Source organism: Dunckerocampus dactyliophorus, chromosome 2 (assembly GCF_027744805.1).
Source record: "Dunckerocampus dactyliophorus isolate RoL2022-P2 chromosome 2, RoL_Ddac_1.1, whole genome shotgun sequence".
Classification (NCBI taxonomy): Eukaryota; Metazoa; Chordata; class Actinopteri; order Syngnathiformes; family Syngnathidae; genus Dunckerocampus; species Dunckerocampus dactyliophorus.
In genome coordinates this window covers 18,999,339-19,020,656 of record NC_072820.1, presented here as the reverse complement: position 1 = coordinate 19,020,656, position 21,318 = coordinate 18,999,339, and the positions used below count along the sequence as shown (strand labels likewise).

The 21,318-nt window shown below is 45.9% G+C and overlaps 3 protein-coding genes across 6 annotated transcripts; 1 reads left to right on the top strand and 2 right to left on the bottom strand.

Moving 5' to 3' along the window:
- Positions 1-642: 642 nt before the first annotated feature.
- Positions 643-9,147, bottom strand: pex5lb (peroxisomal biogenesis factor 5-like b). Of its 3 annotated transcripts, none has more exons than XM_054768131.1 (14): positions 7,449-9,147; positions 7,052-7,147; positions 6,203-6,317; positions 5,945-6,091; positions 5,656-5,755; positions 5,469-5,538; positions 5,260-5,358; positions 4,977-5,096; positions 4,248-4,391; positions 4,101-4,171; positions 3,866-4,024; positions 3,274-3,439; positions 3,053-3,210; positions 643-2,972 (listed from the first exon to the last, which is right to left on the bottom strand). In XM_054768131.1, the coding sequence occupies exons 1-14, from the start codon at positions 7,461-7,463 to the stop codon at positions 2,774-2,776; spliced, it is 1,659 nt and encodes a 552-aa protein (XP_054624106.1). In that variant the 5' UTR covers positions 7,464-9,147; the 3' UTR covers positions 643-2,773. The 3 variants fall into 3 exon arrangements, with proteins under 3 accessions (XP_054624106.1, XP_054624107.1, XP_054624108.1); XM_054768132.1 differs by lacking the exon at positions 7,449-9,147 and adding an exon at positions 7,238-7,439; XM_054768133.1 differs by lacking the exon at positions 7,052-7,147.
- sft2d3 (SFT2 domain containing 3) lies at positions 8,485-10,020 on the top strand. The gene has a single exon (XM_054768134.1). It carries the CDS (start codon positions 8,546-8,548, stop codon positions 9,215-9,217), a length of 672 nt encoding a protein of 223 aa, XP_054624109.1. The 5' UTR covers positions 8,485-8,545; the 3' UTR covers positions 9,218-10,020.
- On the bottom strand, positions 9,317-19,095 carry wdr33 (WD repeat domain 33). 2 transcript variants are annotated; one of them, XM_054768129.1, is made up of 21 exons: positions 19,013-19,095; positions 18,167-18,385; positions 16,324-16,392; positions 15,900-16,004; positions 15,712-15,807; positions 15,385-15,536; positions 13,943-14,040; positions 13,651-13,777; positions 13,409-13,563; positions 13,263-13,341; positions 13,068-13,178; positions 12,880-12,974; positions 11,986-12,072; positions 11,698-11,834; positions 11,468-11,620; positions 10,831-11,385; positions 10,694-10,751; positions 10,324-10,621; positions 10,109-10,260; positions 9,841-10,020; positions 9,317-9,638 (listed from the first exon to the last, which is right to left on the bottom strand). In XM_054768129.1, the coding sequence occupies exons 2-21, from the start codon at positions 18,368-18,370 to the stop codon at positions 9,505-9,507; spliced, it is 3,045 nt and encodes a 1,014-aa protein (XP_054624104.1). In that variant the 5' UTR covers positions 18,371-18,385; positions 19,013-19,095; the 3' UTR covers positions 9,317-9,504. The 2 variants fall into 2 exon arrangements, with proteins under 2 accessions (XP_054624104.1, XP_054624103.1); XM_054768128.1 differs by having other exon boundaries at positions 18,903-19,082.
- Between the last annotated feature and the right edge of the window lie 2,223 nt (positions 19,096-21,318).

Here is a 21,318-nt window from a genome sequence, read left to right as displayed (position 1 = left end):
TGCTGCAGGATGGGTCACACCACCAACTGCTTCCTGAGGGTGGAAGGAAGGAAGTGCTTACCACACTTATCTCACTACCAGTGTTGGGCAAATTATTTTTAAAAAGTAAATATAGTAATCCCTCGCCACTTCACGGTTCAAACATTGGCCCCTCACTCTATAACGGGCTTTTAAAAAAATAATTAATTAATAAATGATCATTGTTTCATGATTGACTATGCCCTATTGTTTGTCAAAAGTATTGAAAGACGAGTCATATGTCGTATTCTGGTCACTAGGTGGCAGTAATGTTACATTGATGAGACTTGACACTGCATGTAGGCATGGCATGTCCGACATGATAGAGTGAAAAAACTTCTCCTCCCATGCCGTGTGGAAGTGGTAAGCTTTTTTTTTAATGTCTACAGTAATAATGGTACAAACCAGGGTAATGCCCCAACTAATGCACATGGAGCGCTCTTTCATTGTGTGCAGGGGTGTTGCTTGACACCAGACAAGGCAGGCCACTGCTTGGGGCGCCAGCTAGAGCTGTGTCATTTCATTGTCAAAACAAAACTCACCAAGAATCTGATTTCAGATGAATCATCTTTGATTTATTTTACTGTGTGATTGATAGAAATGAAAAGATAAAATTTCAGGCGGCCATCCAGAAAAAGGAGACATCTCAACTTCTCATGGCTCTTTCCAAAGATGTCTGCCCGCTTTCAGCTTAGAATCATCTTTATACTGTCCCCACCTCCCTCGGATTGAGGAAACGGGTAATGGTAATGGTTTAATTTATTTTGAACATGCATACAAGTTACATTAGAATACATCACAGTACAATTCACAGTTCTGTATGCCCAAAAGGAGTAGGAAGAAGCAGAGTCAACTCACTCCAGAATTTCCCTGAGGATTTCTGAATGGTCCAATGTTGACCGAAATGACTGATGATGATAAATAGAGCCCACCTGTGTGTACTCAAGTCTCAGTATAAATGCACCTGCTCTGTGATAGGTCTGTTTGAAGCGCAAACGGCATCATGAAGACCAAGGAACACACCAGGCAGGTCCAAGATACTGTTGTGGAGAGGTTCATAGCGGGATTAGGATATAAAAAGATTTCACAAGCTTTAAACATCTCACGGAGCACTGTTCAACCAATCATATTGAAATGGAAAGAGGATCAGACCACTGCAAACCTACCAAGACCTGGCCGTCCCTATAAACTTTCAGCCCAAACAAGGAGAGCACTGATCAAAGATGCAGCCAAGAGGCCCATGATCACTCTGGATGAACTGTAGAGATCTACTACTGAGGTGGGGGAATCTGTCCATAGGACAACTATTAGTCAGTCGCACACTGCACAAATCTGGCTTTTCTGGAAGAGTGGCAAGAAGAAAGCCATTTCTCAAATAAATCCATAAAAAGTCCCTATTGAAGTTTGCCATGAGCCGTCTGGGGGACACACCAAATATGTGGAAGAAGGTGCTGTGGTCAGATGAAACCAAAATTGAGCTTTTCGGGCAAAATGAAAAATGTTATGTTTGGTGTAAAAGTATCACTGCACATCAACCTGAACACACCATCCCCACTGTCAAACATGGTGGTGGCAGCATCATGGTCTGGAGCTGTTTTTCTTCAGCAGAGACAGGGAAGATGGTTACAATTGTCGGAAAGATGGACGGAGCCAAATACAAGGCCATTTTGGAAGAAAACCTGTTGGAGTCTGCAAAAAACCTTAGACTGGGACGGAGGTTTACCTTCCAACAAGACAATGATCCTAAACATATCCAGGTGTTAGAATGGCCAAGTCAACATCCACACTTGAATCGGTGGAATGATCTGAAAACTGCTGTTCACAAACGCTCTCCATTTAACCTTACTGAGCTGAAGATGTTTTGCAAGGAAGAATGGGCAAAAATGTCAGTCTCTAGATGTGCAAAACTGCCACCTGCCACCAGAGGCCGTCAATTTGAGCAAAGAATCAACAGCAGCAGTTTGTGTAGTTTAATCGGTGATTATTAATTATTGCCAGAGTTCAAAAAGCAACATTAGAAGGTGTATATGTGTGCATGGGGGTTATTCTAAATAAAGTCAATCAGCTAGATTGAACAGAATAATATTTCCAAAACAAATTATTTTAAAACAATTCAAAGTATAAATATTGCACTTCATGCTCACTTTGTGAAAAATAACACACCTGAGGGCACTCAACCAAGAGCTGCTGAGCTGCTGTTACAGCTTGGCGCCACCTACAGACCTGCCAACCTTAAAATGTGCATGAGTTGATTATATGAGTATTTTTAATGAGTATTTTATTAGTTTATGAATATGAGTAAAAATGCATACACATTGGCAGGTCTGTAACCCGTGGGTCAAACTGAGTCATGATGACTGAAGCCGCTCTCTTGTCGACCTGCAGGAGGTGCCACTTGTATGGCTTTGCTTGGAAGAAAGTGAAACAAAAACATGACATCCCTGGTCATGTGTCATCATATCAAACATCAAACACATTGTTCTGCCTTCTCGTAAACTTGTTTGGTCATGTGACAAACTGCCCTTAAAAAGCTCCTTACTGTCTGAGCTGTGACATCATGGTGGGCATGTCTCAGAGTGACATCACAGTGGGCGTGTCTCTTAGAGGTGTGACATCAAGGTGTATGCTCTGTTGGTTGACAGTGTGTGTTTTATCAGGACTTTTCGGGTTGGCTTGTGTTGTATTGTGTCATCTTTGGTCCAACCTCCAGCTCATCCAGAACCTGCTTTGCCAATGTCCCAGCATCGGGACATTGTCACACGTCTTCCACGTGGAACGCCACCATAAGCTGGTCTAAGTCCTCAACATCGGCGGCCTGGAAAAATTCGGGTTGATCCATCATGGAGACGGCGATCCGTAAGGCGGCCCAGATATTGGCCGACATCTGGTTCTGACTGCAGCTCTGGCTTCGTCTTTGCTGGTTCAACGCGATCAGGAAGTTAGTGATCGCCTCCCTGCGGCCATACCAGTACCACATGAATCATCGAAACTTGTCAGGAGTTTATCATCCTGTACAGTTTTGAAGGGTTGGTACCTGTGGGCCCCCAGGTTGATGTAGCTAATGCCCAGGTTGTACCGAGAACGGATGAAACCGGGCTGCAGCTCTAGAGCTCTCGTGTACGCCTCCACCGCCTCCTCACTCCGATTCCCATTGGCCAGCGTAGCACCAAGACGGTTCCACAGCAGATAGTCCTGCCGAGCAAAAAAAACATTAGGTTTTGATGTGTTCTGACGGTATGTGTGTGCTGATGTCACCTGAGGCGTGACGGACAGCGCCTCACTGAATGCCTCCACCGCCTTGTTGAAGTCACAACTCAGATTGAACAGAACGCCGAGTCCTGTCTGCAGGTCTGGATCCACACAGTCCACGTTCAACTCAACTGCCTCCTGGAAGACAAGCAACACGTCTTGCAGCGAAGGACTGCAAGCACGCATGCACACACACACACACACACACACACACACACACACACACACACAAACACACAATATGTATGTGAATAGAAAGACACATTTACATGATATGAGGATGGTCAGATGCTTACGTGCTGCGTTTCTGTGAATGGACAGACACGTTTACGTGATACGTGTATGTGAATGGGAAGACATTTACCTGATGTGTGTCTGTGAATGGACAGACATGTTTACATGACGCATATACGAATGGACAGAAGCTTACATGATGAATGTATGTAAATGGACATGCATGTTTGCGTGAGGAGTGTGTGTGAATAGACAGACATGTTCTCGTAATGCATGCCTGTAATGTTCACGTCAGTGAATGGACGGACACTTTTTTGATGGTAAGCATGCTATTTGCTGAGGTCACATGACATGATGCTCTCACCTGGTTGCTGCTGAGGGATGGATGAGGTGGGCATAGCGAGGGTTGTGTCTCAACCATTGGTAGAGGGCGCCGCAGGCGTGGCGTTGCAGGCCGCTGTTGGTGAAGCTTACCGCCACTGCCATAAGCGCCTGAAGGTTGTCGGGGCGGAGCTCCAGACACCTGCAGGGAGAGGGCGCTCCATTAGCTGGCCTGAGGAGCTGGGTGGGAGGGGTTATCGTACAGACTGTAGACCCACCTCTGCAGCGATGCAATGGCGGCCTGTTCGTTCTCGTTCTCGGCCTGAGTTGTTCCCAGAACCTGCCATGCCTGATGGGGGGCAAGGTCAAAGGTCAAGTCAAACACAGAGAGGATGTGCGCATTCAGAAGACCCCGATCAGCTCACCTCGGAGTCCAACGGGTCCTGCAAGATGGCCGCCTCCAGCAAAAGAACGGCGTCATTCAAATCTCCCTCAACAACTTTCTCCTGAGCTTCAGCAAAGGCGGCGCCGTGGTCTTTGTATGGATTGTTAGCACTAAAACTGTAAGCCTGACAGAGAAGTAGTGGCATGCTTTTACTATTTGTGAAATGTCCACTGTTTCTGCACATCACAAACTTGCCATAACATTTAAATGTCCCAATCTTACTTCAGATCCTGAACCCACCACAGCACTTGAAACATCCCACTCCGAGGAAGCCTTTTGGATTTAAGGTGAAACGTCTTCAACAAACAAGAAGAGTCCAATTGTCTTGATTGAACCTTAGCGGATTCCCATGATCTGGATGACTGACAATCTACACACGAAATGTCCAACTGTCCCACTACAGACTTTGAATTCACCCCAGCATGGAAATTTCTCGCTGTTACTACAGACCTTGAACTCACCAAAACACTGAAATGTCCCTGTGTTACTACAGACCCTGCACTCACCACAGCACTGAAATGTCCCACTCTTACGGCAGACCCTGAACACACCACACCACTGAAACATCCCACTGTTACTACAGACCTTAACCTAAAACGTCCCACTAAAAGACTTGAACTCAGGACAGATGGCTGTCACATGACCCAATGACAGGCCTACAGATACGTGTCGCCATGGTGACGTCAGACATTGTTTACTGGCACTGTACCTCTCCCACAGGTGAGGTGGTGGACAGAGTCAACCTCTGACCCTGTGTCTCCTCCAGCCAGTTCCTCCGAGCAAGCTCCTCCCACTCGGCCTGCATCTTGTCCCAGAATTGTGTGTCCGACTGAAACATGCGTGCACGCGCACACACACACCCACACACACATTCACAGGGGAGACGTGGTGAGGCGATAAAGGTGACAGGAAGTACATCATCAGTGGTGCATGTTTTCTAACTAACTGACAACGTGCTCACAAGATGTGATGGTATGTGCGTGTGTGTGTACCTCCACAGCAGCCTTGGCTCTCACAAACTCGTCCTCCAGCGACTCACTTTTGGCCAACATGGAGCGAGTCCGTCTACGACACATGGATGTGCCGCTGTCCTGTACACACAAAGCCAAACTGCTTTGTCCTAGGTTCTCTAAACTACTCACAGTTATGGACTATTGTAGTCTTGTTGCCCAGGCAACCGGCTTGTATCATGTCATACGACCTGTCTGGACGACTCTAAGTCCAAATCATCCAAACTGCGAGCATCCAACAACTTCTTCATGTGAGGGTCGCTTTTAAATGAAGACGGGAAGACGAGACAATCTGTGTGTTAGCTTATTAGCCTGTATAACTAAAGTAGCATCTTTGTTTGCAGGTGCTACGGTTTAGATGAAAGTCACGTGTTTTACCACAGCAATTCGCCAGACGTATGGCAGGAACGGCCTCGTGTCTCACACCCCCTCCCGTCGTCATCCAGGTACGTGTTGGACTCATGCCACGTGTCCAACACTGAAAAGACAGCAGATTAGGAAGTGCTGAAGCGGAATGTTTTACCGTGATCTGACTAAAAGGGTTGTTTGTCACGGGCCAGCGAACTGAAAGCCGTGATTGGATTACTTCCTGTCTGGGACTCCTTCAAATACTTCCTGACCTGTTCCAATAAGTCACATCACAAGCTCTCCTCCAGTAAAAAGTTACCGGAGTCCGCTGAAGTCTTTTCCGGTGTTCCGTAACAAGCAGGAGGATGATCTGCCTCCAACCGGATTGGTTCGGCGCTTTCGACCCTCCTCAATGGGCTCCTCTTGTCATTCCCGCCTCCGTCCTCACCTTCGCTGAGATCCACAACTGTGGACATGAGCATATGACACTCTGCCAGTTCTAATCCTGCACGCCATCATTTCACAGCGACTGGTCACATAACATAGGCTAACCCACTAACAAGGACTCAAAACTTACCTGAGGTGTCGGAGGATAGGGGGCACACAGAGGTGGAGTCACCGCAGCTCTCCGACAGGAAGTCATCAATGGAGGGACTCAGCAGCGGTCGGCTCTCTTGATGCTCAGCGACCAACTGGAAGTAAGAAGTAGAATCACATCAACGACATTCCCAGACAAGCTAGCACTTCAGAGCTTGCAACCAAGTGGAACAATAACCAAACTTCACTGTGAATCTTCTTGGGTCAGTGCACTAGTTGACTTTCAAAAGGATGTTTAGATGTCCCTGTGAGCCTGGATGAAGTGGCTGACTGGTCATGAGGACGGGGCTTCAATCATCAAAACAAAACTGTGAATGTTTGCCAAATGTTTCATCTCTGGAGCTCCTGGATGGAAGTTTAGATGATTCCTGATGGTCTAAAGTTGAGAAGGCCGACAAAGACGCAGGTCACCTTGCTCGTGACACACAAGTGCTTCAAAGTCTGTCCACATGGAGACAAAAATCTTCAACATAGACGATTTTGTGTGGCGAGACAATAAAGTCAGCAAAACGAAAACAGCAAAGACAACAGAGGACGGAGACATAAAAGTGTGTGTTGCTCATCATTTTCTTCTTCTTCATGTTCTTTTGCTTATCCTTGACAGGGTCAAAGGTGAGCTGAAGCCTTTCCCAGCTGACTGGTGTGGGGGAAGTGAGTGACATATGGACAGACATGTGGACAATGAGGACTGGCATCCAGTCAAGCTAATGTGTTTTTGTACATGTTAATCATCTGAGTGATGAGCAGAGGAATCATGCTATTTGCTAATCCACCTTCAGTGCAGAAAATGAAAGAGGAGGACGTTAAACGATGCTGTTGTCATGCCAACCTTGGTTGTCCCGGCGAGGAGGGGGACTCCTTCTGCAGACCTCTTTTTAGCAGGACGCTCCATCAGCACCATGGCAACGACACGTTGCCCTTTCCCCTAGACACATGGACACCACCCATCCGTTTTACTATGCATTTGACAATAAAACTCTTGAATCTTGAATCTGTCTTCACGTATTTTCTTGACCTTGTCCGGGGGCCCCGCGCCCCAAAAAGCAATGCAGACAGCGACAGGAAGTAATGACACCAAACAGGAAGTAGGCTCAATGATTTCATCACTAACGTCATGAACTGTGACTCCTCCCACGCACGGGAGGCGTGGCCTATTATCAGCTGATCAGCGAATCAAGTGATCGATTAAAGCAAACATCGATAAAGTCATGTGATGATGATCTCACCTGGACCTGGTACATGGTTCTGTTTCACGCGAGCTCATTCATTGAAAGCGAACAACCTTTCCGTTCTGGTTTGTGAATCCCACGAGGTGCACTCTAAGCCTTCCGTTTGGTTCCGAGCTGTTCAACCGCGCCGATTCTTCTGCTCTTGCTCGGCTGCGGAGGGCGGGATGCCAGCAAACCGACAAGAGCCGAGTTCTGCCGAACTCTGTCGGAAAACCCCGCCTCGGTTCGTAGCGTCACTTCCTGTACGGAACGTCACAGTACAAAGTACTGGAATGCGACGCAATTAGAAGCTATTTAAAAGATGTACAGTCATAGCAAAACATTTTGGAAGAGACTTAAATGTTTTTGTGAACCCCACAATTTTGTTTTTTAACAGACATGTGAAATCTAACCATCCATTTTCTTTACCGCTTTCCCCAATTCCTGAAAGAATACTGAGGAATACAGAGCTATTCAAACATTTAAGTCAAACTACTGCACGTTCTTATTTACATATTAAATACACTGCTCAAAAAAATTAAAGGAACACTTCGAAAACACATCAGATCTAAACTGGGGGAAAAATGATGTTGAATATCTTTCCTGATAGAAAGGGGGTGATGTATTAGTAACAAACTGATGCCACATAATTTGATAGAAATGAAAATGATCACCCTATAGAGGGGGGGAATCAAAGACACCCCAAAAATGAAAGTGAAAAAATGATGCAGCACACTGGTCCATTTTGCCAAAATGTCATTGTAGCAACTCAAAATGAATTAATTTAGCTTTCTGCCGAAATAAAATCTGGCCAGGTAAGTCTCCACTGAAGGCCCAGGTACACAATGTGCTGCCCACCACTGCATTTAAATATAATTTAGGTATAAATTCCAGTTTACACTAAAACTCCACTTTCATCGCTGTTGCATGCATGTCAACAAAAAATACGATAAATGAAAAGCTGTGATAAATGATTTGAGAAAGGAGCTGTAATGTTTCTTCCATCCGCTGGAAGTCGCCAAACAGAATGTCTTTAACCTTGTAAAAGATTCCACGAAAAAGAAGCTGAGCGGAAGACGTTAGCAAGTTAGCTTTCCTGCTTGTCTAGACGCGTCATGGCGGAGTTGAACCGGCAGCTGCAGGAGTATTTGGCCCAGTCTAAGGGCGGCGGTACCGCCAAGACAATCTCCCAATCTCGCTCCAGTACCACGGTGGACCTAGACGACCCGGAGCCGGTCCCTGGGAGTTGGTTCGGCCGGTGGTCAAGTACTTGGTCGGGAAGCCGCGGTAGTACCGCTGCGGCGCAGAGCGGCAGTTGGCCGTGGTCTGCCGAGCCGGACCCCTGCCTTCCCGGCATGAGCCGAAGCCAGCGGCTGGTGATCTTCGGGATGTGCGCGGCATTGTCGGCGCTGTGTTTCTGTCTGTCGGTCTTCTACGCGCCTTTGCTGCTGCTCTACGCGCGCAAATTCGCGCTGCTCTGGTCGCTCGGTTCGCTTTTCGCCATCTTGGCCGCCGCGATGCTCCGCGGACCCAGCAAGCTGGCCGCCAGTGTGCCTACTTCACCCGGGGCTGCAGTCTACTTGTGCGCCCTTGGAGAGACTTTGTACGCCGCGCTGAGCCTCCACAGCACTGCTCTGACAGCGCTCGGAGCCGCCGTGCAGGTCACCGCCATCGTCTGCTACCTGGTGACGCTGCTGCCCGGAGGTAGCGCCGGCATTCGCTTCGTGGGAGGGATGGCAGCGTCCGCCATCAAAAGGACCGTGAGCGGCAAAACGATACCGATATGACGTCACAGCGGCTCAGAGTTGATTTGTGCACAACCAGCAGTGGATATTGGACTTTTTCGATAGTTGACATTTGTGCTTCCAGAAGTGTGAATGTTTATTACGTCATGAAAACATTTATTACAAAAAGCAACAAGGAAAGAGGAGACTGACTGATAGCTCAAGATAGGTTTGACCAGTCACATGATCAGTGTCACATGACCTGCCTTCAGTCAGCTGATTTCACAGCAGCACATTGACAGTCACATAAGAGTCCTTTGTTGGACCATGAAGGAGGGGGGAGTCCATGACTACCGACCTCGGCTACCGCCCCTCATCACACCTCTGGGTGGGGGGCCTCCTCTCCTGAGTGCTGGAGCCCAGCCGCCCCGTCCACCCCTCCCTGGTGGACCGTAACTGTTATCATCCCTCTGAAGAGGTCGCCCTAGCGGGGGAACAAGGCATAGCCTACGTCAACACAGTCTTTATAAGATTGCTATCTATGGTTATCATTATTGATCGTTATTATCAACATTATTAATGAGTGATTTATGATGGAATTAAATGACATGATTCTCAGCTGTGTATGTATTTCTCAGTCAAGAGCACCATTCTAAATGTATTGTGTAAACGTAAACAAAAGTTACCTGTGTCGGAAGCCGGCGAATCTCTCTCTCGAGGGTCTGCAGTCCCCGGGCCGTCCTGCCACGGCCTTTTTCGTGGAGGCAGAGACGCCATGTCCATCCCCTGAAGGGATAAAGAGCGTTCACGGCCTGCAGGGGATGTCCCGTCATGCATCTGGGGTCCATCACGGTAGCCGTCATGACCTGAGGACATTAAATATGTTTCATTGACATGGAGGTTGTGGTGTGGGCGTGGCCAAGTCATGTGACTCTCAGCTAAGTGGGACTGTACCTCCTCCCCTGGGGGGGCCTCCGCCTCGTGGCCTGCCCCGACCTCCAGTGTCCCAGCTTCTCACGTCTTCAGGGTTGTCAAAGACCTCCTCCTGGCCTCCATACTCATCGGGGTAACCTCGACCTCCGGGTCGACCTGGACCACCTCTGAACCTGAAGCATGAGAGTTTTTGAGTGCTTGTGTCCCCAGTCAAAGAAGCAACAAGTCAAGCTCACCTGTCATCTCGTCGTCCTCGGAACTCCCCTGAGTCTCGAGGGGGCCTGTCATCAGTGCCCCAGTTCCCTCCGCTGCCTCCTCGATGACCACCACCAACCCGATGCCCCCCGCCTCCCTGGTAGGCGTGTCCGTGTCTCCATCCCTCCTCTCCTCGGCCATGAAAGTCTTGGCCCACATCAAAGTCCTGTGCCCCATGTCGGCCCTGCTGCTTGTCCCCCCAGTAATGCCCCTGGTCGGGCCCCCCACCTTGACGGTCCGGAGGTCCCATGTGGTGGTTTGGTGATGGCCCCCGGGGGTCTGCTAGGACAAAAGAGACACCATGACCGTGTTCTTCCTTTGATGCTTCTTTGACTCTGGAATCAGACTCACCTTTGTTGTTGGGGCCTTGCTGGCCCCTGCCATGCATGGGAGGGGCTGAGGTCTGACCCTGTGAGGACCATGGCAAGTCACAAGTCAGGAGGAGAACCAAGTCAATGTGTATAATGTCTATATACACGTTGACTTACCTGGTGCTGCATGTATGGGGGGCCCTGCATGTTCCCTGGAGGCCCGTGCATCCCTCCTGGGGGACCCTGTATGTTTCCCATTCCATAGTTGTTTGGCATGTTGCCTTGTGTCCTGGAAGGGGGCCCTATCATCCCCCCCTGAGGTCCAATCATACTTCCTTGAGGTGGCATCATGCCCCCCTGAGGCGGAGCCCCCTGTAGGTCTCGAGGACCCATTCCTCTAGAGGGGGGCCCCATCATCCCACCATGGGGACCCTGCATTCCTCTGGGTCCAGAACCCATACTGTGAGGTCCTTGGGGGCCCATGTTCCTGGGGGGTGCAGGATGTCTCTGCATATCCATAGGTCCCATCATGCCCTGAGGGGGCCCAGAGGGTGTCCCCATCTGACCAGGGGGCATGAAAGAAGGTTGCATGCCTCCAGGGCCCATGGGGGGCCCCATGCTGTTGGGCATCTGCTGAGGACGAGGGAAGTTCTGTTGACCAGAAAAGGGGCCAACAGGGCCTTTGCCTTGCATGTTCCCCTCCGTACTCATCATGCGGTCTATCTTCAGCTGCTACTCCAACAAGCAATAACAGCAGCCAATCAGCATATGACCAAACTGATACCCTTCAGACACCCCACCAACATGCACTCACCTCCAAAAGCATGGGATTTGTGTACTGGAGAGCTGCCATCTCCTGCTCAATCTCCGCCTGAGTTTTCTTCTTCATATCCAATTTCTCCACGTTGCGCTCTTTGGGCCCATCTCCAGCAGGGGGCATCATGGGAACTTTATTCTCGGCCCAGGCCTGCAGTGCAGTGCAAGGTGGACCCACTTTAGGAATCCTGACAGGTGTGCATTGTTAAAAGCTGAGTGAGCACTCACCTGTTGGAATTGGGCTGGGATGGGTTTGGCGTAGGGGACTTTTTTCTGAGGGACCTTCTTGTTGTCCTTGCCCATGACCTCGTCCATACCCCAGTCCAATCCTGGGATAGACATCTCCTCTGAAGATGCCTCTTTATCTGCACACCACACAACTTCCACAATCACTTTCTAAATCAAGTTAAATGTTGATCAATAAAAGCACATCTGTGTTAAAATGTCACTTTTACATTTGAAAATGCGCCATGCAAGACTGATGTCACCTGGCCTACAATCAGGAAGTGGACTTACGGCTCTGCTCCTGCTCCATGGCGGCCTTCAGCTGTTCGGGGATGCCCATTCCAGGGATGGCGGCCACGCTGTTTGGCTCCAAATCATCTGTCATCACAGACACTTTTATGTACGCACCCACATAAATACATATGTACATACATACAGTATACACACTCAACAAAAATATAAATGCAACACTTTTGTTTTTGCTCCCATTTTTTATGAGATGAACTCGAAGATCTAAAACTTTTTCCACATACACAATATCACCATTTCTCTCAAATATTGTTCACAAATCTGTCTAAATCTGTGATAGTGAGCACTTCTCCTTTGCTGAGATAATCCATCCCACCTCACAGTGCCATATCAAGATGCTGATTAGACACCATGATTAGTGCACAGGTGTGCCTTAGACTGCCCACAATAAAAGGCCACTCTGAAACACACACATATACATACATACATACATACATACATATATATATATATATATATATAGATATATATATATACACACACACACACACATATATATATATATATACATACATATATACACACACACATATATATATATATATACATATATACACACATATATATATATACACATATATACACACACACACATATATATATATATATATACATATATACACACATATATATATATATACACACACACACACACACACACACACACACACACATATATATGTATATATATATATATATGCGCATATTAAACCCTTTGAAATGAATGATGGCATCTAGACTAAACTAGCGTATATATTTTTTTGGGAAACCTTGTTTAATACACCTCTATAGAAGTGAAAGACCATTTATCATTTAATTAACAATTGAGTAGTCCAGGTAATTACTGCCATTTAAGTAAGTTGTCATGTGACTCACCGTACTCCACGCCATCTTCTGACATTCCAGGTAGCAGGTTGAGGTTATAACGGTCCCTCATCTTGTCACCAGGACGATTCCTTGTCCAGAATTTACTGTTAATCACAAACATGGAGGATTTGTTTTTTCCAACTACACTATATGTGCAGTAAGTATGTTGCAGACATGTTACACACACACGGTGTTACCTGGTGTGGTCATTCGATCCAGAGCACAGGATGTGACCCAGCGGGTGCCACGCCAGACTCCAGATCATTCCCTCGTGAGCCATCTCCATGCCTCCCACCTCCTTCTCCACTCTGACAACACCCAACACCTTATTTGCACACATGCTCAAACCTTCCTAATAAAAGCATCACTCAATTCTCCTGTGTTGTTCCTACCCTGTGTGCCAGAAGAGCAACGAACCATCAGAACCTCCACTCGCAAACAGGCCTTCATGGATGGGATGCCAAGCCACCGCTGAGGAATAGGAAAGAGTCAGGACATGGTGTCACATCTGTGTAGCGTCACGTGTTGTGGTGTTCACCTGTGGCTTCCTTCTTGTGCCCTCGGAACACCTGCAGCTCCTCCTTCAGGTTTCGGATGTCAAACAGTTTACAAAGGTGGTCACGTGAGGCGGTCAGCAGCCAGTTTCCGTTTGTGTTCCACTTGACCTCCATCACCGTGTTCTTGTGGGCATGTCTGGGAACATGTATGGGTAAAATGTCAGGCACTCACTGATGACATATGGAGGTCCCTGCCAATGTCCCACGTACGATTTAGACTCACAGTGTTGCCAGACTCTGTCCAGACTTTGGGTCCCAGAATTTGATTGGCTGCTGACTGTCTTTGCTGCCAGACACCACCAGACCTTTAGTGGGATGCCAGTCCACACACTTCACATCAGCACCATGACCTACACATACACACACACACATGCGGTTAGTTCATGCATACATGTAGACAAATGAAACCTGTTTTTGTTTTGTTCATTGCGCTGCACAAGATTAGCTCGCTCATTAGCACAAAGGTGGAAATACTTAAAAAGGTCAAAGGGGGCGTGGCTAGTGAACGGTCCTACCTCGAAGGATGCGCTCCTCATGGCAGCGCTGGAAGTCCCAAATCCGAACAGTTCCGTCATCGGAGCATGTGGCAAATTTACTATCAGTGGGTGAGAAACTAGAGAGGACACACAGGAAGTCATAAGTCAACCTGAGAAAAGACTATGTCCTCAACCCCGGCATTCCAGCCACAGCACAGAAGGTCCTTGGAGACCAGTGGGAACAGTGACAAAGTGTCCATGTTCTAACAACTTTCTATGCCATTGAACTTTTTCTTTAAACTCAACTCATAGTCAAACGTCGTGTTTACTCAGCTATATTTACAATTGTGTGAAAAATGACCGGTGAAGTAAAGCTGCCAATCAATCAATAAATAATCAAACAAAAGATAAAGTTGTGTGACAAAGTGAACGTTTGACTTACACGATAACTAGCACCCCCTGCTGGACGCCAACTATAAATCACCTCATATTCATACTTTTTCTGTTAATTTGTACAACTATTTTTGTACGTTCCCCCATAATAAAACAACTGCATCATTAAGTGGATAATCAGTGTTTTTTTTCCAATAAAAAAAAAAACTCAAACAAAGCCCAACAATCCTTGTTGGGATCATCACCACAAAGACACACTGTCCTTATAAATTTGTCATTAACATTCAGATATTATTCACAGAGGAATTAAATAAATAAACAATAAGACGTTATTATGTACTGGACACATGAAATCCTACATAGACCTCATTCAAAATCTTATTTTGGGCATTTGTTGCTTTTTCAAGTGAAAATTATGGAATTTCTTTCAAATTAATTATATGCAACGACTGTGACATCTCAGCACTAACATTTTGGTCACTGCAGTCAAAGGCAGGGATCACACAACTTGTGATGGCATGAAACAATATCAAGTACACTCAATTTACTCAGAAAAAAAGTTGAGTGTCACTCAGTTTAGACGACATAACACGCTAAGGAAGGTCATTGTGGTGAGGAAGAGCTAGTTTTCTCTGCTGGGAGTGATATACACTCACAGCTCGGTGGCAATCTAACTGGTGTGCATGATGGCAAATGTAGGCTCTGGGCTTCAAACAGGAAGTCTCCCATGCTTTTAAAGAGTCACCGTCCAAAATTCCATTTAACACCTAATAGTGCTGCTTGTCTTTCTTCTCCACCTTTATTGATCCTTGATGGAAATTTATTGGTTGAGAGTGAAAGCCTGGGCCTTTATTGGTTTATTGCAAGTCATCATGCAGCCACATGGCCTGGCCAAAGCACTTTAATCCATTCTAGATGACTTTATTAGGACACAAATCAACAACACATCAGTGCAGTGTTGCAACAGCACACACGTACATCTGTCATCAAGCAACCAGCGCCCCTGCAAGGCCGCAGCCTGGTACTGCAAGGTGGCCAGTATGCAGAGAGTAGACAAAACTACAGAAAGGTTGAGATTGGGTATAAACCTGGCTTCTCTAACGGCCTCCTTGTGAGCCTGGAACATCTTCACGTTGTTCATGTTGGACTGCCAGTACTTCACATAGCCGCCATGGTCCGCCGTCAGCATCCACATGTCGTTGTGGGACCACGTCATGGCACGCACTGGACTGTCATGGGCCTGCGGCATGAGGGGGAGGGCAGAGGACACATGTTACCATGCCGTCACATGGACGTGGCAACAGCTACAACAAGTATCATTTAAAGAGCATCACAGTGTAAAGCACACCACTTCCTCTTTACATCTTTATATGTTCAACTGACATGGATTCTACCACAAAGACACACGTGTTCACCTGTAAAATGGTCTCAAAGTTGAAAGTCAGTCCATTCCACAGCGTAAACTCGCCGCTGGATGCTCCAGTGACTAGGCGACGCCCCTCAGGAGTCCACTGGAAACACACACACACAATAATCAATAATGTCATAGATCACACAAAAAGTTGGATGAATTTCAAATAGAAAGTGACACACAGCAACTCACCCGGATAACAAAGACGGGACATTTGACTTTGTTGGTGGACGTGCGCACAAACTTTGTGGTGACAGCGTTCATTGGATTGTTCATCATTCCAATGGGAGGAACCAACTGTGGGAGATAACTGTAGGCATCAATTGGATTTCTTTATAAATGTTATCAGGACACACATTAACGTGCATTGTAAACAACTCTAACCAGGTTTTCATGACAGGTCTGTCTTAAACCAGTACTAGTAAATGGTGACAATAAAAGAACTACACACACACACACGCACGCACGCACGCAATCAGAACACAACAGAGGTGACTCTCTGACACCCCCCCCCCCCCCCCCCCCCCCCACACACACACACACACACCACCCATCCCCACCTATCCCAACCAACCCACCTAAATCAGTGGGACAGAAAAGTGCAGAATTCACTCACATCATTGTAGCATCCAGCATCAGGTTGGATGGCTCGCAGGTCACGATGATCTCGTTGCCACTGACGATTCTGTGAGCAAAGAGAGGTGGCAGATGGTGACCACTTGACAAACCAGTCCAAAGAGATGGACAGGAACAAGAAGATGATGTGATGTCTAAGGTTGGGTATCTTTTACATATTATCCGATAGTGCTGCAAAATCTGTATTTTTGAAACAGTCAGTATGTTTACATGCACTAAAAACACACTTTGACTGAGCTTTCATCGGAGCAAACTTGCACCAGTCTTTGTGTAGTGTGATGACGGCGCTCTTTACAACATAATTCACAAGCAAATAAGACGAAACCAGAGGGAGTGGGGTTGTTTACAAGAAGACAAATGAAAGATACAGAAGATAAATAAAGCCAATATTATTGCATATGGATGCAATATAAATTGTTGAACAAGTGTTGTTAGCATGTTCTCAAAGAAGACACTTTCAATATTTGACATGACGTTTGAATGCTTCCCGGTGGGCAGAGTAGTATCAAACAGTATTTTAAAACCAAAACTCAATTTTTGTATTCCTGATTAAATCAAAATTGCCAAAGAATTATACGTGTGCATTTCATTAGTCAGTGATAAGTACACAGTAACATAATCAACCTCTATATGGTAGATAACATAAAAAGTATGTGAAAAAAACATTAACAAACCAAAATCCTTAAATCATACTTTATTTAGTAAAATAAGAATGGAATATCCATACACAACAATTTAGATGTTATTGACATGTAATCCAACAATTAAAAATATTTCACTATGTACCAGAATTTTTGTATCACAGTGGCAATTTCTTTTCTATGCCTCGGAGGTAACCACAAGGAACCGAAGGAGATGTAATTTAAAAACATACTAAAACATTACCGACAACACAAAGGTGTTGTGGAAATATATATTGTAAGTTATAAGAGATTATATTTCCCTACACTAGCATCACTGCACTGGCTTCCTATAACATTTAGAATTGAGTTTAAAATTCCCCTGCTCACATACAAAGCACTCCATGGCCAGGCACCAATGCATCTTTAACAGCTTTCGGTGCCTTATCAAACTAGTAGAACGCTAGGCTCCCAAAGCTTACATTTACTTTTGATTCCAAGAATTCTAAAAAGTAGATTGGGAAGAAGCGTCTTCAGCTATCAGGGTCCTCTCCTGTACAACCAGGGTGCACAAAACTGAAAACTCAACTCAAAAAACTGAAAACTCGCTTTTTGCCAAAACTTAGTCAGGGCTGACTCAGGCATGTCCAGGGTCATATTATAGTTATGTTGCCATAACCACAGACGAGGGTTTGACAACCTTTTTGGCTAAGACAGCCGCATATTAATTGAGCAAACTGAAGTTACTGACACAATATCACCTTCAAGCACTTGTTGCAGGTGGCTGAGTCTGCATTGCTTGGTCCTGAGTATTTTAGCTAGATGCTCACCAACGGCTGTGCAGGTGAAATGCTAATGTCAAGCACAACATCTTCAGGAAAGTTGACTCAGCGGTAAATATACCTCATTTTTCATTTCCTCATTTCAGTGCCACTAAATTAATAGTACACATTAATTAACAGTAACTATAAATTAGCACCAAAATCAGGCACCAAAAGTTACTTAGTTTTTCGGTCCTGTTACTAACGTTTATGTCAGCACCAGTGCCATTATGATACCAAATGTGACTTATCAGTACACTTAGTTGAGCTTTTGATAGCCACAGTTTGACCCTGGAACCCTGGAGTTATTATTATCTATAGTTTTGAAATCTGAGCAAAATGGGAGATGGTGCGGTTTGAAGACATTAAAAAGTGAAGTTACCTGCAGGTATCTGATGACAGACGGGTTGTAATCGATGGTTTTGCGGTTGACGGCCTTCCTCATGCGTTTTCCATCGAAGGTGAGCTGCTGCATGGCTTGCTGCTGAGCGAAATCGGGTCGCTTGTAGAACACCTGCCGCGGCGCCTGATGCTGGAAGCGCGGCATGTGGAAAAACCGCTGCGGTGAGCTGACGTCCGTCGCCATGTCGACTGGCTAGATCTGCAGAAGAGAGATGTTTTGTGGCACGTGTGACTGAAAGCAACTTTGCTAGCACCAAACTAGACCTAGATGTGGTCAACACCTCGTCAAAACACTGCTCCTGAAAGCCCGAACGGCATAAGCCGTATGCAAAATTATTATTGGACAATGCTTAAACTGTATGTTTTGCTGTACCAATGACCTTACAGACACTATAAATACAGATGTTGACATGGATGTTTGTGTACAACAGCACGTCGACATTCCTTCTGGTCACAGAGCGCCTCATTAGCTAGCTAGCCGTGTTAGCATGAGCGACTAACTTTGATACCAAACTAACAGCGAGTAAAAGAGTGCTGCTAACGACTAAAACAGTCAAATGTTTGCGGAGCGGGTGCATACTATCTTGTTGCGGTCCTACACAATGAACCTCGTGAGCTTTTTGTTTTGCTTGTTTTGTCCTGTTAGCTAGCGTCAATGCTAATGGGGCCCATTGACACAAATGCTGCATCCAAGTAGTTTGATCTGAGCTACTCACCAAACGTCTCCACAGCACAGTTAACTCGTAGGCTAGCTAGCAGACATGAGCAGCTTAATCACCCAAGATTTTCTCCCGATAAACACGTAAACTCCACTAAAATCACTCACGTTTGTGCCGCTTTAGCCACTAGCTAGTCACTAGCTAATATGAGCCGCGACTCAAACATGGGGTCTGACGTCATCACGTCAATATGTGGCGACGTTCCGCCCAGAGTACGCACACGTCTTTTTGCTCGGAAACGTCACTGAAAAAGTAAACACTAGACATGTGTACATTACAATCGCACGTGGAAATGGGAGGTTTTATTAGGCAATTACAATATTAATAATGTTTCTTATGTTCTTATTCATTTTGTTTTGTTTTCTTTCTTTTTGGGGAGAATGAACAGAACAAGAATTTCATTGCATAGCAGAACTACCTGTTTTACTGTGCATATGACAATAAAACTCTTGAATCTTGAATGTATTACCTGTTTAATTACATTAAACTACAAAGCATTGTGAGTGTTGTACATAACTAACATTTCTCTTTAAATATAACATCCACCCATCCATTTTCTATACCACTTCTCCTCTTTAGGGTCGCGGAGGGTCGCTTTTAAAGCCTGAATTACTCTATCTGTGCTGAATCGCCGGTCATCATTTTTTAGAGACAACTGATTGGTAGGTAGGCGGGGCTTTTTTAGGATTTGATCTCTTATTGGTCAGTGGACTGTGCTGTTTTTGGCTCTTATCTTGCCAGCGTATAAATTACCGTAGATACCATGGTGGTATCCTGAAGTGAACCAGCTTCGTGGTACAGTATGGCATATGCAGACTTAATCCTTAAACTCATCCAGGATAAGGAGAAACCCTGCTTTGTAGTACTGGCCCCTGTTGTAAAGCAAAGCTGTTCTTGCAAAACAATCATACAGTTCAAACAATCTAACAAATTAAACAATCATGGATGACTAAGCTGCTATAAACTGCCAAACAGAACTTTTTTTTTTAAAGATATGTTATATTCTAGTGGTTAGCATGTTGGCCAACACAGTAACAGCCTGGAGATCGGGAAGACCTGGGTTCGATTCTCCTCTGGGCATTTCTGTGTGGAGTTTGCATGTTCTCCCCGTGCGTGCGTGGGTTTTCTCCGGGTACTCCGGTTTCCTCCCACATTCCAAAAACATGCATGTTAAGTTAATTGGCGACTCTATGAATGTGAATGTGAGTGGTTGTTTGTCTATATGTCACTAAATTGTCAACACAGTTCTATTCTACGTATGAGGTGTCTTATGAGTTGTGGTCGCCACAATACGATTATTAATGAAGAAAGACACCCACTTAACCCCTTATCTTCCAAAACGTAGTCACCAATACACCTGGCTTACATTTCTGCAAGCAACGTTTAGAGTATTAATAACTAACTTTCTCTGGCCATTGCCAATGCTTGCAAAGTTGGCGCTCAGCCAAATATAATGAGTATAAATCAAGTGGCTTGGTGATAAAGTTAAGACAATGCCAAACCTCCAAAACGTATGGCACAGTTCAGAATCAACATTTATGCAAAACATGACAAAACCCTAAAAATAATGGATGTCAACACTGATGTCAGCACTCTCCAGTACTCCCTCTCAGGACTCCAAAAAGGGCGGGTATTCTGAACTGCTGTTCGGCGCATAAGCACAAACAACAGTCAGGACCTGTCCCCCCACCCTAAGGCGAAGGGAAACAACCCTCTCGTTCATCGGGTTAAACTTCAACGCACAGGCCCTGAGCCAGGGGGCAACAAGAATTGCCACCCATGCCCGTGCAACGCCACAGTGGAATAAAAACCAACCCCTCTCAAGAGTACTAGTTCTAGAGACATTGCTGTGCGTCGAGGTGAGTCCGACTATATCTAGCCAGAACTCCACCTCACGCACCAGCTCAGGCTCCTTCCCCACCAGAGAGGTGACATTCCACATGCCGAGAGCTAGCTTCTGCAACCGAGAATCGGACCACCAACGCTCCCGCCTTCAGCCACCACCCAGCTCACTCTGCACCCAACCCCTTTGGCCGCTCCCACGAGTAGTGAGGTCATGGGAAAGAACATGGTTAGAAGGATGTCAGACAATAAAAACAAGAGAAGAGAGAGAAAAGACATAAGGGCACATCATCAACTGTGATTGGAGTCTGAGTGGGGGATATTGGGGAAGGGTCTGGGGAAGAGAAGGGACCAAGATGTAATCACAGATGGTGAGAGCATCCACTTCATTGCCTGTAGAAGTAGTGATGGATGGGGCATATAGTCATCGGGTGCAGGAATAGCAACTTTACATTTCTGATGATGACCTCAAACAGTGCCAACCTTTGACCACAGTGTGACCTTTAACCTATTAGCTGCATTAAATATGGTATACTAGAAACTGCTGTCAATATAAAAGATATAGACATCA

Excerpts from the sequence above, each read along its gene's own strand:
- sft2d3 (XM_054768134.1), top strand. The coding sequence starts at position 8,546 with ATGGCGGAGTTGAACCGGCAGCTGCAGGAGTATTTGGCCCAGTCTAAG.
- pex5lb (XM_054768131.1), bottom strand. Across the intron at positions 5,097-5,259 it reads GAGCCAAGGCTGCTGTGGAG|TCGGACACACAATTCTGGGA; the intron begins GTACACACACAC and ends CGCATGTTTCAG. Across the intron at positions 4,392-4,976 it reads CCACCTCACCTGTGGGAGAG|GCTTACAGTTTTAGTGCTAA; the intron begins GTACAGTGCCAG and ends CTTCTCTGTCAG.
- wdr33 (XM_054768129.1), bottom strand. The coding sequence starts at position 18,370 with ATGGCGACGGACGTCAGCTCACCGCAGCGGTTTTTCCACATGCCGCGC. Across the intron at positions 13,778-13,942 it reads TGAGGAGCGCATCCTTCGAG|GTCATGGTGCTGATGTGAAG; the intron begins GTAGGACCGTTC and ends GTGTATGTGTAG. Across the intron at positions 11,386-11,467 it reads CAAATCCCATGCTTTTGGAG|CAGCTGAAGATAGACCGCAT; the intron begins GTGAGTGCATGT and ends TTGTTGGAGTAG.